This window comes from Psittacula echo (assembly GCF_963264785.1).
Source record: "Psittacula echo genome assembly, chromosome: 4".
Taxonomy (NCBI): Eukaryota; Metazoa; Chordata; class Aves; order Psittaciformes; family Psittacidae; genus Psittacula; species Psittacula echo.
Genome location: NC_137738.1, coordinates 37,975,284 through 37,991,249, shown reverse-complemented (window position 1 = coordinate 37,991,249; position 15,966 = coordinate 37,975,284). Strand labels below are relative to the sequence as shown.

Here is a 15,966-nt window from a genome sequence, read left to right as displayed (position 1 = left end):
GCTAGCAATACAAAAGCTGGGTTGCATTAGTATTTTCATGTGAACATCCCAACAAAGGGGTTGGCTGCAGAACAGAACTAATCTGCTTATGTGACTGGTTAGCAAATGAACAGTCAACGACCTGGCAGGAATGTGTGTTGGACTTTGTTCAGAAGTGTTAATGTTTGATTGTTATGTGTTGTGTAATCTTCTGAATATTGTGTACTCTTTAGTATTGTAATTATATAGTTGTGTTCCACCTGTCATTCCAGAGGCCTTTGCAGCAGACAGGAAATAACGTGCTGCTTATAGAGTTTTGAACCTTGGTTAAGGTAAAATATGACTGTTATGAACTGTGGCAGTTGTTCATGAGCATCAGCCATCTGGAGTTTCACATCATTGCATATCTCAAGAGTGAGGGATGAGTTGTTGCGTAAGCAAGGTGGCTTACTTCTAAGGAAGACTAATTTTGTGTGGTATCTTACTGTGCACGTTTTTTGTTCATATGCAGGTGAATAGGATGTTCTGGAATTAATGGTGCCATAACATTAACTTATCAAGTAGGATACTTGAGTGTTCACATTTCAGGTAATTTGGAATGTGTGCCGGATGGGTATCACAAGCTAATGTTAGCCAGTATTGAAACCATTATCTTTTCTATCCAAGGTGGGGGCAGATCTCTGGATCATTAAATCTGTTTCTGATCATCTGATTAGGATACCTGAAGGAAGTCTCTTTTTTCAAAGTGATAAAGAAAGAGGCAGATTGTAACAAAAAAAAAAAAATGTTCTTATTCTGGCTGAGGCAAAAAACCTCTGCCTTATCTGTAGAACTTCCTCAAGTCCTGCTCCTTAATTTAATCCATGAGTTCTTCTGTGGGTACTTCTCTCTGAGCTCAGCTCCTCTGGAGAGTGAGTCATGGCAGCTGAGCTCATGTTGAAAGAGTTAAGTATGCCTGTTCTTCGCCAAAATTATTAAATGGAGACTAGTAGCTTGGTTTACTTTGGTTAAATTGAAAAGTTTCTCTTCAGTGCTTAGGTATGATACAGTCCATGTGATCCTTGGTTATTGGTTGTGGTCTAAGAATGGGAAGCTCGCCAAAGAGAGGTGGAGGTTAGGAGTGGGAACCTCTGTGAGAAGAGACTAGAGGCTGCCCCATGCTAAACACAGTTGGTTCTAGATGACTCTGCAATGGACCCACTACTGGCTGAAGCTAAACCCATCAATGAAGCTGGTGATGCCTCTGAAAATGTATTTAAGGAAGGGTAAATAACAATGTGCTGCAGCTGTGAGAGAAGAGTGACAAAAATAAGAGCAACAGCTCTGCAGACACCAAGGTCAGTGAAAAAGCAAGAGGATGAGGTACTCCAGGTACTGGAACAGAGACTCCCTTGCAAACTGATGAGACTGTGGTGACTTGTTTCTCAGGTGTGGTCATCTGCAATCAAAAGGAGAAATGTGTATGGAAAAAGGACTCTACTGTAGTCACTGGAAGACTCCTTGAGATGTATTGTCCATATGCATGTTTATGCCATTTCCAATGGGGCTTGGAAGCTGGAAGGAACACAGAAGGGCTTGGGAGGCTGACTACTGTGTTGATTTGCACCATCTATGAGATGAGGAGGTCCTGTGACTCTGCAAGGTAGGTGGGCACCACCCCTGCTATGTGAGAGAGTAGGACCTGACCATGTTATGAAGGTCCTAGCTGAGACTAAAAAGTACTTGGTTTTAAATTATTGAATGCATATGCACTCACATTAATAATTAACAATAATAGCAAAAAAATTTGCTTCTAATAGCCAAATTTCTTGATTCCTCTTAAGTGGTTGAACAGTTTTGACTTGGGGTTTTGATCCAGAGTACGTGTTGAAGCCTTAATTGGATCTGTCATCAGGGTTGCAGTGTTAATAACAAAGCGGGTTGTGTGGTTTAATGTCATTGAGCAACATCATTCAACTGGAAAGCTGTAATTCTGTTTTCAGGGAAAAAAAACAGGTTTTCATCTATATTTTCCTTCTGCTTTGGAATGAAACACAAAGATTTTGGTAGGGTTTATGAACCCTAGAAAGCAAGGAAGCAAGATGCAGATGTTCAGAGTAACAGCTGAATGGTCAGGTCATTTCATATGTAGAAGATCCAGTCTCCAAATCATGCAGTAAAGGAACATTCAATAGTAAGTTGCTGTTTCTCACATCATAATCACTGAGAGCTGCTTCTGAGTTCTTTCTTGCTTTCACCTTTCTCTCATCATAGAATTAATGATGTTAAATTATTCCACTGCTGTCTTACACAGAGAAACCTGTCTGAAATAGTTACCATATATAGATGTGTTAAACAAGGCTGGACAGAACATCCATAGGTGAAATAACAGTAAGAAATCTTCAAATTTGGCAGAGATTATGGAATAGTTTATGCTTTCGCAATTAGTCAAGATAAATTTTAAGTGGTCTTTAACTTTGCTCTAACCACAGGTACATTCTCAGCAACAGTGGGCTTGAGAAGTACTACTAAAGTAGTTAGAGACTTACATTACAGCCGGTGTTTGGAGCATTCTGTTTGAACTTTGAGCTGCTCTTACTAAGACAGAAGTTAAATGAAAAGCTTTAGTGTTAATTAGTTCCTCAGAACAGCACACAATGTGGTCGAATATTCCCTGGCAGTTGTGGTGACCTGACAAGAGCGCAGGGAAGAGTTTACAAGTGGTCAACTGAAGCATGCTGTGCTACTTTGGATCTTGAGCCAAGTACCTGATGTTTGCATGAAGATCATATTGAGAATGTTTTTCCTCAAAGTTTGATGCAGTGTATCAGGTTAGAGCAACAACTTGTATCCATGGAGGTAAAAGTTTAGAGTTGCACTAAAGCTGAAACTAAACTGAGAGACCAAAGAAAGCCGGGAAAACCTTAGCAACTGCACATCATTATCTGGAGACTCATGCTTGATAAGGCAGTTAACTTCTAGACACACCTGACTACATAGTTTATAATTGCAAGCTATTGCATTATAATGAGTTACCCATTAATCAGCTGAGACTTCATGGTAGTGTTAGCAGATGTGTTATACTTTGCAGCTGGAGCAGATTGAGAGACTTTATCTGGTTATTCACCACAACTTGGCTAATGATACACTATTCAACAAGTAATTTGATTGAGGAATTGCCACATGGTACCCTAGGAGCCAAAATCTGGTCTGCACTGTCAGTGATCCCATCGTTGCCAAATGCAGTCTCTCACCAGATTCACTGCTACTTCTGTTTCCCTCTGTGGCATTAAATGCTAGTCTTGGTTTTTTTTACATCACTGTAAATGGGATTAACAATAGAACTAATGTTGGTTTGTTGTTTTTGGTTTTTTTTTTTGTTTGGTTGGTGGTTGGTTTTTTATTTCCCCAAAACCACTTTGATACTGATATTAGCAACCTTTAAAGTTACTGTTAGTCTTCAAGTGAATGTTCTGAGACTCATCCATAATGCAGCTTGGGTGAGGAAAAAAAAACCAACCCTATTTATTTATTGCTCCCTATGAACCATATAGATGTAATCCCATTGAAATGAAGCGAGATGCTAAAGCTCTGAGTACAGTAATTCTGTGAAATTCATGTAGAGTTAATTACTTGCATAGTTGGATCAATATATCTAACGTTGCTTTCTACTTCTTTGAATTTATGCAGGTAGTAGTGTTTGAGCAAAGGTGTGCAACAGCAAAACAAGTATTAATAAATACAGTGTAATAAAAGCAATACAAACCCACTCATTCTCTAGCAGTATGGACAGAAACCTTACTGGAACTTGTTTGCTTAGGAAGGACTACCAGCAACTTGTTTATATGACTTAGGAGCACTGCAGTGAAAACTGACAGCTGGATTTGTTATGTAAACACAACTTTTACAGAGTTTTTGAGTTTTTTTGGTCTCAGGAGAATAGTCTGAAGTTTGCTAGCTACAGGGAAGTAAGTGCTGTACATACTCATGTTCTGGCATGAGGTAACACTCTTACTAAATTTACACAGAAGAGGTATTTGAGGGAAAATTACTAGATTCAGTTGACTTTCATGTGACTTTCAGATTGTTCTAATCCAGGTCATGCTGGTTGCTGCTTAAAATGTCTCAGTGTTATAAAAGTATGTCTCAGTTCTTGAACAGAGTACTAGTTCTCCAAGTCTGAAATAAGTCCTTCTAGGTGATAACGTGCAATTCATCCATCACTCTGCTCAGCTGCCAAGTAACAATTCAGCAGCTTTCCCTTTTATAGTTCTCTGGTTGATTACATGTCCCGACAGAAAAAGTTGTATTTGCAAGCATTTGTGAAAGGCAGAGAAGAATTGCAATGTTAAAAAAAAAAAAAAAGAGAAGGTATAATATCCAAATCAGCAGCTGAAGTTTAATTAGACCTTTAAAATTCAAACTGATTGTATGTGAACTTCAGTGGAATTCAGAGAGCTTTGCAAAGCACATGGCTGAGAGCAGCAGAGGAATGATTAGCCTGTCTTGAAGTATACATAGTCTGGACAGTGAGCAGTTTCTTTGCAATATTCCTTTTTTCTTAATTTCTATTCTTTTCCTTGGAACATTCTAAAATAATATCCCATTGGCTGTCCACAGTGAGAGTCCTAATTTGCAGTTGTATTAGCCTAAATTACCTATGTGAAAGACCATTGTTTTTTAATAGCTTTATAAAGGGCAATTAGTTTTGTTTTCATAAAGCCTTAAGTTCAAACTTGCACCAATACCCAAATAGATGGTTTAAAAGGCTAGAAAATGAAAGGTGTATTTCCAGAGGGACTTAATACTGTATGCGCTGATAAAATCAATAGAGGGTTTATCTGTTGGTTCATCTGTTATCTAGTTTATCTGTTATCTCTAATAATTAAAGTTTTAGCTTTAGGCTTCCAAATTTGAATGCTTTTGCTAGAGATAGAATCACTTTGAATCATTTTACTGGTAATTGAAGGCACTGACACTCAGTGGTTTCAATTTTATGCTTTTTAAAGATGAAAGAAACACCTGCCTTCTAAGGTTTAGTGTTTAGAAATGTTGGAGAACCTTATTTGGTAAGACAGATTGATTTAACTTTCCTACAAAGAGAGGGAGACCAGAATGATACAAACACTGGTTTGTGCTGTCTTCTTAAAATTATTTAAAGAAAAAGCATTGGAAGATAAATCTAATTTAGTTGTTCCAACAGAATGTGCCACCTTAGCTCAGTTACTTTGGCAGGCAAACAATGTTGGGTGCAGCTTTTGCAGTATGAAGTCTAAAAAGATGTAAGTCTTATGCTTGTTTGGCATATGATCTTTCTGGAATAAAATAACACTGAACGTGTTCTTTTTCAGATGGTGATTGTGTATGAACATGGATAGGGCAGCGATTGCTATCTTGCCTACAAGGCTTGGCTTGGGTATGCTGTACCATGGATGATTCTACAGGTCACACGTGGCAGCACACTTGGGGTTTTTTAGAGGTATCAAGGTTGACAACTTTGCCAGACTGTTTACTTCTGTCCCACAGTAGAATCGTAGAACAGACAAACTAGTATCTGTAGTTGCTAAGGGAGCATGCAGATCAACATGCAAATAGTGAATATGTCTCTTGTGTGCATAATCACTTCAAAATACAGTTGAAGAAAGCCCTGTGAATTATTTTAGCTTGTTTATTATTACATATCGATAGAGTTTATGTAGCTTGGAAGAAATGGGTGTATAGTTGAGGTAATTCAGAAAACCAAAGTAAAGTAAATTGACTGGTCTGTTATACTTGAAAGGCATGGTCAGTAGCTCACTTAATGAACTGTTCCTGGTGTGGAGGAACTGTGCAATAGTGTTCACTAGGTCTGGGCTCATACTCTCAAAAGCTCCCATTGTGGAAGCAATTGATTATCACTCTGATAGCTTTTTGAAATGCTGAAGGACAGTTTATTTTGTGTGCCACTTAATGCAGTCAGGGTAGTAAATATTTACAGTATCAGTGATCACAGAGGTAAAAAGTTACTTTATTTGTAGATTCATACTTACAGTAGAACTGAAAATACAGTACTTAATTGTTGCTTTCAGTTTAAGTAATTAGAAATGTGGATGCTTACAAAGGAAATCTAATAACTGCTGCTCATCAAGCACTTCACTGTGCTGCCCTATCAATCCAGGCTGGCCATCATGCCAGTTTAATAGCTCTATTCCCTTTCCATTTTCCACCTTAAAAATATTTTAACCACTGGGATAGCTGTAATCAGTGATAAATTAAAAATAATCATAAATTTATGCAGTGTAAAGAACTTTATTAAACAAGATTAAGCTCTTGAGCATTTGGAACAGGCTATTCTACTACATGTGTTTATTAAAGAGCTGTTACATGCTGCAAAGAATAGTTGGTTGGCTGGCAGGAAGTAAAAGAGGGCTTGAAATTTGCATTGAACAAGTTCCATGCAAACTAGTTCCAATAATTCATATATAAATATATCTTTAAACACTCCATTTTATTGTTTTATGGGTAGGAACCTGAGAAGTGAGAGATCAGATCAGGATTTACCCTGCAAGATTCCCCGACCATGAATTTGTTGTCAAGTAAATACCAATTCTAATAATTTATGAAAATAATTCCACTTGCCTGGAATTTGAGGTCATCAGTGACACACTCAAAAACTATTAAAATTTTGGCCAAATCAGTGCCTGTTATTTATCTATGAATCTATGAACTTTTCTATTTAGGTTTATCTCAGAATAGGAAAGGCTTTTGGCAACATTTTATATAGCAGTAAACCTTCCATAATGATCTTAGCTTGAGAAAACAGTGTCTGTGTAAGCGCACAGATGACTTAATGTCTACAAGTAAACCAAGAAGGAATATAAGTGGGACAGTTTAGATCTAGGTGCTAACTTTCAGTAAACTTAAAAACACTTTGGGGGAAAAAAACACAAGAAGTTTCAAACAGCTTGTATATTTTCATGCAGTAAGGAGCAAAAAGTACTGAGAAACATCATGTCATTTGAAGATGGAAATGCTCACAGCTGTTCAAGACAATGCAGTATGCATGTGTAATACAAGCATAACTAACTCTACAGTGTGTGCCACTGTACTTCAAAGGCTATTGTAATGTTGTTTGTTAACATGACCGATCTATTTTTAGGCTGATCTCCAAACTCTGTTATTCCTTCAAAACAGGTGAAGAAGGAACTGCAGAGTGGTCAGCTGGTGACTTTGGGGCCAGCTGTGGCTTCCATGTTGGCATTGCCTTGAGGGATGGGCTGTGCTAATGGGAAGGCATCTCTGTGTGACAACTTGAGCTCCAGTGGAAACAGGTCACTATGGATCTCAGCAACATACACACACCAAATTAAGTAGTCGGAGTCCCCTGTCTATGATCTAGTCTCCAAAGTATGTCATACACATCTTCTGGCTCTTGGCTGCAGGCTGTTGCCATGACCTGTGGAAGGTTGCTAAGCTGCAGGCTGTTTACACACTCGCTCTAGCCTCCAATCCCTGTTTTCAGGGGTTTCTTTGTGGCTGGATGAAAACAGTGTTTGTTCCTCAGCAAGGATTATTTGTGTCAGGTAAGTGAATTCAGTGAAGCTTGCTAAAGCTCTTAAAAGAAAAGCAAGAAAGGTACAGTTGAAAAAATGGTAAAGACATGAAACCAAGAAGATGAGGGGGCAGCAACAATGCACTGGATTGATACAGTGATACAGCAAAATATTCATACAAGGAAATAAACTATTTCTGAAATATTGTTGATCATACATAAAACACTTGCAAGAAAAAGTCTCTGTAATGAAAACTAAAGAATATATTTTTCTTAAAGTGGTGACAGGAGTATAGCATACTAGAACTTTGTATCAACCAAGAATTTGGTGGGGGTCCAAAGAACACTGAAACTGTGCTTGATTACAGACGGTGCACTAGACTGGAGGCACAGTTACTTGGGTCTGAGTGCATCTGTTTTTGAAAGTGGAAGGATTATGTAAGTCTCCACAAAGAAGGCACATTCTTCTACTTAAAACTTCACCTGTCATGTTGCACATCAATTTTGGGTCAGACTGCACCCTACAAACTAATGGAATAAGTTTTTGGTATTCCACACAGCCAAGTGTCTGGTTTTACACTAGGTCTTGTTTCGAAAGGGCTGAAACACTTCCCCCCCCTCCACTCCCCAGCAGGTATTTTAATGGGAAACTTAATATGTCATTGGTGGTAAAAAGCTGTTTTCAAACAATGTACCGTATAATGAGTTGGCATTGTAACAATTTACAGTTACATACTGTTTTTCACACAAGCAGCACAGTGCAAGGTACTCTGCAGTCACTGAATCCTTCTTCTCCTATAGGAGTTTATGCAAGCCCTCTTGAGTAAATCCTTGGTCCCTCTTCTGTCCCTGTGAGCCAGACAGAAAAGCCACATTGCCAGAACTCTAGTTTGCTTGGGCACATACTACCCTCATGAAGGCACTCCACAGATATGTGAGGCTGGCCTGGAGCACCCTTCTAAGAACTGTGTAGGTCACTTTGAAGCAGGGAAGGAGCTGTGTGCTGGGCTTGTCTGTGGTGTTTGTTGATACCTGGACATTGATTGGGGCTGATACAGCATACTGAAAGGGCCCTCTGTTTCAATATGTTGGGACTTTCTCCAGCTCCCAAAACATTTCAGGCTGGGGAGGATGAGAAATAGGTTTATGTTTTTATTAGGTTTTGAGAAAAAGAAACCTACCAGAACAGTTATTCCTGTATGTGTTCTCATAATGTTTACTGTAATGTTATTGCATACTCATGCTGCCTAGTTACTTCTAAAAATAACAAACTTATTTTTAAGGCAACAAGCTATATAGAACTCCGTGCAAAAGTGAAAATAATCTCCTGTAGCATCCCACCTATTGTTACACTATAATTTTCCAATGCAATTCCTAAAATGGTCAGTCATGTCAGAACTTCTGTAGCTTTGTCTGCATAAAAGGCTGCTACAGGCACTAAGCAGCTAAAACAGTTCATGCAGTTATCACTGCTCTGACACAGCACCGCAATCTAAAAAGTAAGAACAGCAGTGCTTATCTGATAACAGGTTGTTAAATTGCTTAGTCTTCACGCTATAAAAATAAAATCTCAGCTTTCTTTTTCTTAGCTGCTGTACTGTCCAATTAGAACAAACAGTGGAAGTATTAGTTCATACTCCTCTCTGAATTATCACAAGGACAGTTAGGCTTGAATTAGAAGGTTTGGATCCACACATCACTGATTAGATTTACTAATCATCATAATAACTTTCACTTAAAACAGTGGTCTTAAATTATTTGCATTAGACTAGCTGGTTTTTTATTTAGTTCAATCTGAAGAAACACAGGCTGTGTAAATTTTTCAGCAATGAACATTTTGCCTGAATCACTAATACACCTAAATCAGCTTATCACGATACAATGTTTTTCCTTTTTGCAAGCAAGTCTTTACAGTATGCTGCCTTTCTCTCTTCTATAATTAGCACAAAAATTTGGAAATTGCAGTAACACTTTGTCTGTATCTTCGTAAGAAAGAAAATTACCTAAAAAGGGAAGAAAGGCTAGTCTAGGAAGGAGCACAGCTAATCTAAACATCACCCACAACTGGCAATCAGGGGCACTCCCCCACTTTCCCTCCCTCCCTTCTCCAACCAGATCCTTTCAGTATCTGTGTTTTGGTTTTGTTTTTCAAACTCTGTCTTCACTACACATTTCCCTACTTGGAAATATCATTTGAAATCACCGTACAGCAACAACAGACAAAGCTGTGCCAAGCAGCAAACCGGCCCACAGTGTAAGAAGGTTTGTCATCGGTAAAGAACATGTACTCCACAGACATAGGCTACCCCAGCATGGAAGTATTAAGCTCATTGGTCGTTTTAGTTGTATTCATGCTGTTCTGTGTGCTATTGCTATACCTAGTAGGCACTTTCCAAATAACAAAATTATGAAGAAAAATATGACTTTCCACTTGGAAAGCTGAATTGTGGACTCCTGCATACTGTTTAACTTCTTAATTAGGATTTTTGTTGTAATTTCAGACAGCAGTATTTTATCCAAGTTTCCTGAATGTAACAAATAATTCAAAACTCTTAAGTTTACAAAAATACCAGAGCAATTTTATGGCAGGAAACGACAGTATTACAGGGACTCCTGTAGCATATGAAAGCCATAACCATATCTTTCCTGACTGGTCAATCATCCACAGCAACGAGATTTGTATGAACGCCGATCTCACCATTAGCATTTCAGTAGGGCCCTATGCAGAAAGTTAGATTTCTGATTCTGCAAAAATTTAGCGCACAGTAATAGAAAATGCCTTTAAGCATGTTTTATGTGTACATAAATATAATCACAGCTCCGATTTTTGTACATTCAAAGTTTTCTTTAGAACCCTCTTATCTACAGCAATTAAGCAGAAAGTGAAGATGTAACTGTTAATGTTAAGTTGGTACACAGCCTCAGTGATTACTACTGTGAAATCTTCACTGCCTGCACACAATTTGGATAATAAACCAGACATAAAGGCTAATTATCTGGAAATTACATAAGGCTAAACCTCTCAGTACGAATCAGGAGAAATCCCACAAAGCAATTGATTCTTACAGAGATGCTAATGCTATGGAAAAATAATCTGGTTTTTCATACAATTCCTCCTATGTCCCTGCCCATGGCAGGGGAGTTGGAACTAGATGATCTTAAGGTCCTTTCCAACCCTAACTCGTCTGATTCTACATAGTCAGTTAGAAACATAGTCAGAATTGCCAAATAGCTGGTAAAATACCAGGGCAAATAAATTGAAGGCTTTAAAATATATCTGGCACTAAGCATCAGTGCATCATTTACTTAGATTTGTGGTGATTTGAGGCTTCCACTCCAAAGATGCTGTAGGTTAAGTACACTGCTAGACCCTAAACAGCTGTCAAGGATACAAAGGCACAATGTTTATTATTACAGTTCAGTCCTACCACTAAGATGGTAGCTTGTTTCTTCCCACAGGAATGAACAATTAACAGTAGTTTGAACAGTTAACAGTAGTTTCTGGAACAGTTAAAAAGCAGCTTGATCACTGGGGTTTGGGCCCCTTTATGCTAGATCTTTTTGATGGGACCTGTAAGGCTTGCCAAGTTGTAAGCAGGACTTAACAGAGGAAAAAACTTAGAAAAGGAAATGGTTGTATTTAATTTTGTGGCTGTAAAAGATGACTGGATTCTAGGGAAGGCTTTTAGGTTTCAGAATTTTGTTGAGGACTGCAGGGGAAGAGCAGAACACTGGTCTGGCAGTACTAGGATAAGGAGTCACTTCGACAGAGGAAACTAGCCCAAACCTTATGGTAATTACAGCTCACCAGTCTCAGATGTAATGATAATCCGTTTTATCCTGTCTACAGCTCTCAGTCCACTATTTGATCAATAAAAATTGCTCTTCTATTCCCATTACCCCACAGCCACGGGACTTCTGAGTCCTAAACTAATATCCAGTTCTAGTTTTTAATCCCAGTTTTGCAGGATCCAGAATTAAATCCAATTTTTCAGCCGTTCTTGTTTGATCTCTCAATGCTAACCCTAATCTGAACTAGGGTTTTTTTTAGGAAAGAGCAGGAAGTCAAGCTTGTCAGTTTCTGTCATCTTTAACTGTAACCTAGCACTCAATGTCGGCAGGCACAAAATGGATTAAGGCAGAACCTGGAAAAGAAATTGGCCAAATTATTTATAAAGCTAGTATTTGGCACATCAGAGTCTAAAGAACAATTTTTTATATCATTCAAAATTGTGTACAGGTCTAAGATGAGGACTTGGTACTTAAGGTTTGACTAAAGGTACATAGGTTGCTGGTTTTATTTTACATTGAGGCTTAGCAACAGCCAGGAACTAAACTATCAATCAGATGTATTATTGGATCCTAAAGTTTCTTAGCTGAGACTGTGACTGGAATGAACAGAAGCATATGGTTTTATCTAGACACAATATACTGGGGTGCTTTTATTGCTACTGGCAAGCTTGAACTGTGGGATAAAACCCCATAGTTTGTAGTTACATTCTGTATTACCCATAACACTAAAATTAAGGTGTATGGTAAAGTGGTAGAAAGACAATTCTAAACAGGTTATCTGTAACTCAACTGTCACGTTATGGAAAAGGGAAGACAAAAATGTAATGTTCTGTTCCACAAAGACAGCAGTGCTACAGTGAGGGCTGGTACTAGCAGAAATGCATGGAGCACAGCCAGAATTCCCTTAGCTTTGGTGATGTCTGAACAAGCAGTGGTGTGTCGCTCACACAAGTTCAACGAGGGTCACTGAAAATGAGCTAAAGCACTCTTAGAAATAAATTTGGCAGTACATACACTTCAGTGTGTCATTGCCCCTGAATGCAGGAAACAAGCAGGCGTCATTTGAGGCAGGATTCCTTTTGACTCTTTGAAAGGCCTTCATCCTGTTCACACAACTTGACCTGAAGTTACCACTCCTCTGTTTCTGCCCTTAAGAAGTTCGTGAAATGGGTGTATTCGCACAATGGACCTATCAATGGCTGGATTGCATCCTCTTTCTCAGTCATTCTTTGCAAGCCCTTAATATTGCTGCAAGTAGCAGCTGCCAAATTACAGACAGAAAGGCAAAACAGAGTACTTGGGAGTTAAAGAATTCTTTAAAAAGCTTTCTAACCTTCCCAACATTTCACGTTTCCGATCTCACAATTGGCTTCCCCGCCTGCCGAGAAGATACAAACATCCTGCATACCCAAGCGTTGAGGCTAAACCTTGTTTGTAACGCTGCACATATGGTGGTTATTTAATGACATTTGCTGTGCTAAATTAAGTCTGGGCTCCCTAGAGTAACTGCAGTAGGTTCATTTAACGAAGCGGTAACACATGCAAAAGCCCGTATACATAACGTGCAGCCACTTGCAACCTGGAATCCCAGTGTGTACTCGCAAAGGTAATCTTCCACTCCAGTCCCAACTTTAGGACCCTATCCGGGGTGGGTATCGGTGTAACTGCCAAAAGTGTTCTGGGAGGGAAGTCCCCTCTGCTACTTGCGCGCACACACGAAAACCCCTGAACGACAAAACGATACGAACCTCAGCCCAGCCCCACCACCACCGCCGCCTGCCCCAACAACCGGCGCTCCGGATCCGGCCGGAAGTGCGGGCCCGACACGACCCCCTAGCGGCGGCGCGCCCCAACGGAAGAGGCTCCGGTCAGACGGAGGCCGCTGCCCGCCATGCTCTTTCGTTTTGGTGTGGTGCTGCCGGCGCGGATGACGGAGGGTGGAGGCGTGCTCCTGGTGGCCGGCTCCCGGCCGGAGCTGGGACACTGGGATCCGCAGCGCGCCGTGCCCATGAAGCCGGCGCGGCCGACCGCCCCGCTGGCCGGCCAGGAGCCCGCGCTGTGGCTGGCAGAGGTGATGCTGCCGGACCAGGACTCTTCTGACCCCTTCTGGTACAAGTTCCTGCGGCGGCAGGGCGGACACCTCATCTGGGAAGGTAAACACGCGCACTCGGGACGCGAGAAAGTGTTTGCGGGCCCCGGTGGCTGAGCGGTGCCACCGCCTTTGTCCCGCCCAGGGGAGGGGTTTGGCCTGGCAGGCTGAGGCGGTGGCGCTTGGTCGTTACCTTCACGTCGTAGGGCGGGATGGGCCTCAGAGCTGGGCGGTAGGCTTCAGCAGCGCCGCCTCGTGCCCGGCGTCCAGGAGCATCGCTCAGGGGCCTGCTTGTCACGGGCAAGCAGGCCGTACTCTGTGCCTCCGGCTGTCGAAGGAGACGGCCTCCTCCTGTACAGTGGGTGGCCTAAAGCCTGCTTGCAGGTAGAACCTCCTAGCCTATCGTGTCGCTAATAAAACCGTTTTTAACGATATGATGCGGGAGAGTGAATGTGGAAGGCAGCTGCTGTTCTAGGTTAGTAAAAGGTCTTGGAAACGGTTTCATTATCTTTTCGTTACTTTAGGCACCCGTTGTCATGATGAAGTTTTGGTTCTTTTTCCTCTTTGTTTTCCCACAAGTAAAGATGTCAGAAGAGCCTACTTAATACATTAAGGTGTAACTTTATTTCAGTAAGCTGAAATGTGCTGGTGGCATTTTTGGGCTGGTTAATTTTGCTATTGGAATTGATTAAAACAAAAAACAAAAAAAAAAAAAAGGAGAAGTTCGAGCCTTTGTGCTGTTTCAGTAGTACTTCCACGGAGATTTTCTCCCGTGTTGTCAAATGTTGAGTAGCTTTAGTCAGGTGTATTTAAGTACGATAAATAAAAGAGAACATGCATACAACTGAATGCTAAGTCAAATAAAGCGCTAAATATACCTCTTGTCACAGGAATGGATCTAACTCAGTGAAAGGAAGACAGATGACTAGGTAATTTGTGAGTGGGTTTTTTTTTAACTTACAAAATAGTTTTATAATCCATATACAAAAATAAAACATTGTAGAGCAGTTGCTCTTCAGCTGTTTCTTAGGAATATATGTCACACTTTTAAAGTGCCATTCTGTTGCATAGACTAAAACATGCATGTCATCTTAACTGTTCCATTTGTTTTTTCTTCTCTATACTAATAAAAGACTGTGCTAATAGTGCATTCACAGAGGTTTACATCATGAAGTACTGTTTACACCATGCATTAGTAACTATTTTATTTTGCAGCTAAAATAAATAGCGTACTCTGCCTGTTTAAACCATGTTTTTCTTTTGCAGAAATGCAGGAAAAGTGACTTTATGGAATAGAAATCTTTACATCTTTCCAAGGAAGCAGAATTGGGTCTCTTTTGAAGGTGCTGTTGTACATAACATGCCAATGATACTGGTATATAAAAGAGGTCCTCACCATTCAGAGTATAGAATTAATAATAGAGTGTTCCAGTCTGTAGGGAATCTGCAATTGTAAGGTGATGGTTACTGTATAGTTTGGAAGCAATGATACCTCAAGGTATTGTCCATACCTGTGACTGCGTTTTGTAAATGCGGTCTGAATAATAAATATACTCTGTTTTGGCAGTAGTCCTACTGCTGCAGCTTTAAGATTAACCTGTGTGGAATTTTGTTCTTGCCATGGTGAATGCTTAGCAGTTTGAGCTTACTTAGCTACAATGATGGAACACAAATGGGTGTATCATTCAAATGCAGAAGTGGTTTTTAGGCATTCATATCAACTATTGTTTTCTAAGTTGTTATTTACAGGAAAAAAAACAGTGAAATTTGTTGTTCTTCATGTATTATATGACGGGAGCATAAGAATGTTTTTCTGTGCAACAGTTAAGCAATATCTTGCAGTCCTTTTCTTATGTTATTTTAATGATTTTTTAAAAATTATTTTTTCAGCTGTAGATCAATAAAAGTTTTGGCTGTCATCTGTTTGTTCTTGAAAAACTCACAGTTTGCAAAGGCAGTTGCCCTTTCTAAAATAAGAAAACATTTTGGTGATACACAAATGCTCTGCTTTGACTTTTTAGTATCCTGTGTGTTTAGGATTAAGATGTGCTTTGGGAGACGTATAGCAGTTATGGAACATCTGCAGTTTTGAAGACATGGTTGTGAGGGATAGAGGAAAGTGCAGAATGATACTTGCTCTAAGTTTATGAGTTGAGGCATTCATCTGCAACCAGAGAAACTCCTGTCCAGTTATGGATATCAGGTGTTTACTTATATGGATGTGAAATAATGTGCCATGTTTAAGAAAATTACTCCCCAAGTTTTTTATTAGTATGCCTTGTGTGAGAATTCCACTACTAATGCATATAATTTTTATAATACTACAGTGCATGTTGCATCAGGTGTTTTGCATATAAATTTAGTTTGTCCTTAGAGCCGTTCATGTGCAGTGGGGAAACTGAAAGATGAAGTGAAGGTATTTGTTTCTGTGCTCTAGAAGAGTCAAAGTCATGGGTCAGTGTTGTGTGGCTTTTGGGTTCTGTCAGGTGGTTTGGTAGGAGCCTTCAGGTGAGGCTTGGCCTGTGGGAGGGCTTTGTTGCTTGTGTCTGGAGGGATCTAGTTCTATAGGAGGAGGAGGTGGGAGAGAAAACTCTTG

At 39.9% G+C, this 15,966-nt stretch overlaps 1 protein-coding gene across 1 annotated transcript in view; it reads left to right on the top strand.

Annotated features, from left to right (window-relative positions):
* Window positions 1-9,953: 9,953 nt before the first annotated feature.
* EPM2A (EPM2A glucan phosphatase, laforin) overlaps window positions 9,954-15,966 on the top strand; it is a 45,543-nt gene continuing 39,530 nt past the window's right edge. Inside the window, exon 1 of the mRNA XM_080616523.1 lies at window positions 9,954-13,434. Coding sequence (XP_080472649.1) covers window positions 13,173-13,434 — 262 coding nt within the window. The 5' untranslated portion in view covers window positions 9,954-13,172. The remainder of the gene's footprint in view (window positions 13,435-15,966) is intronic.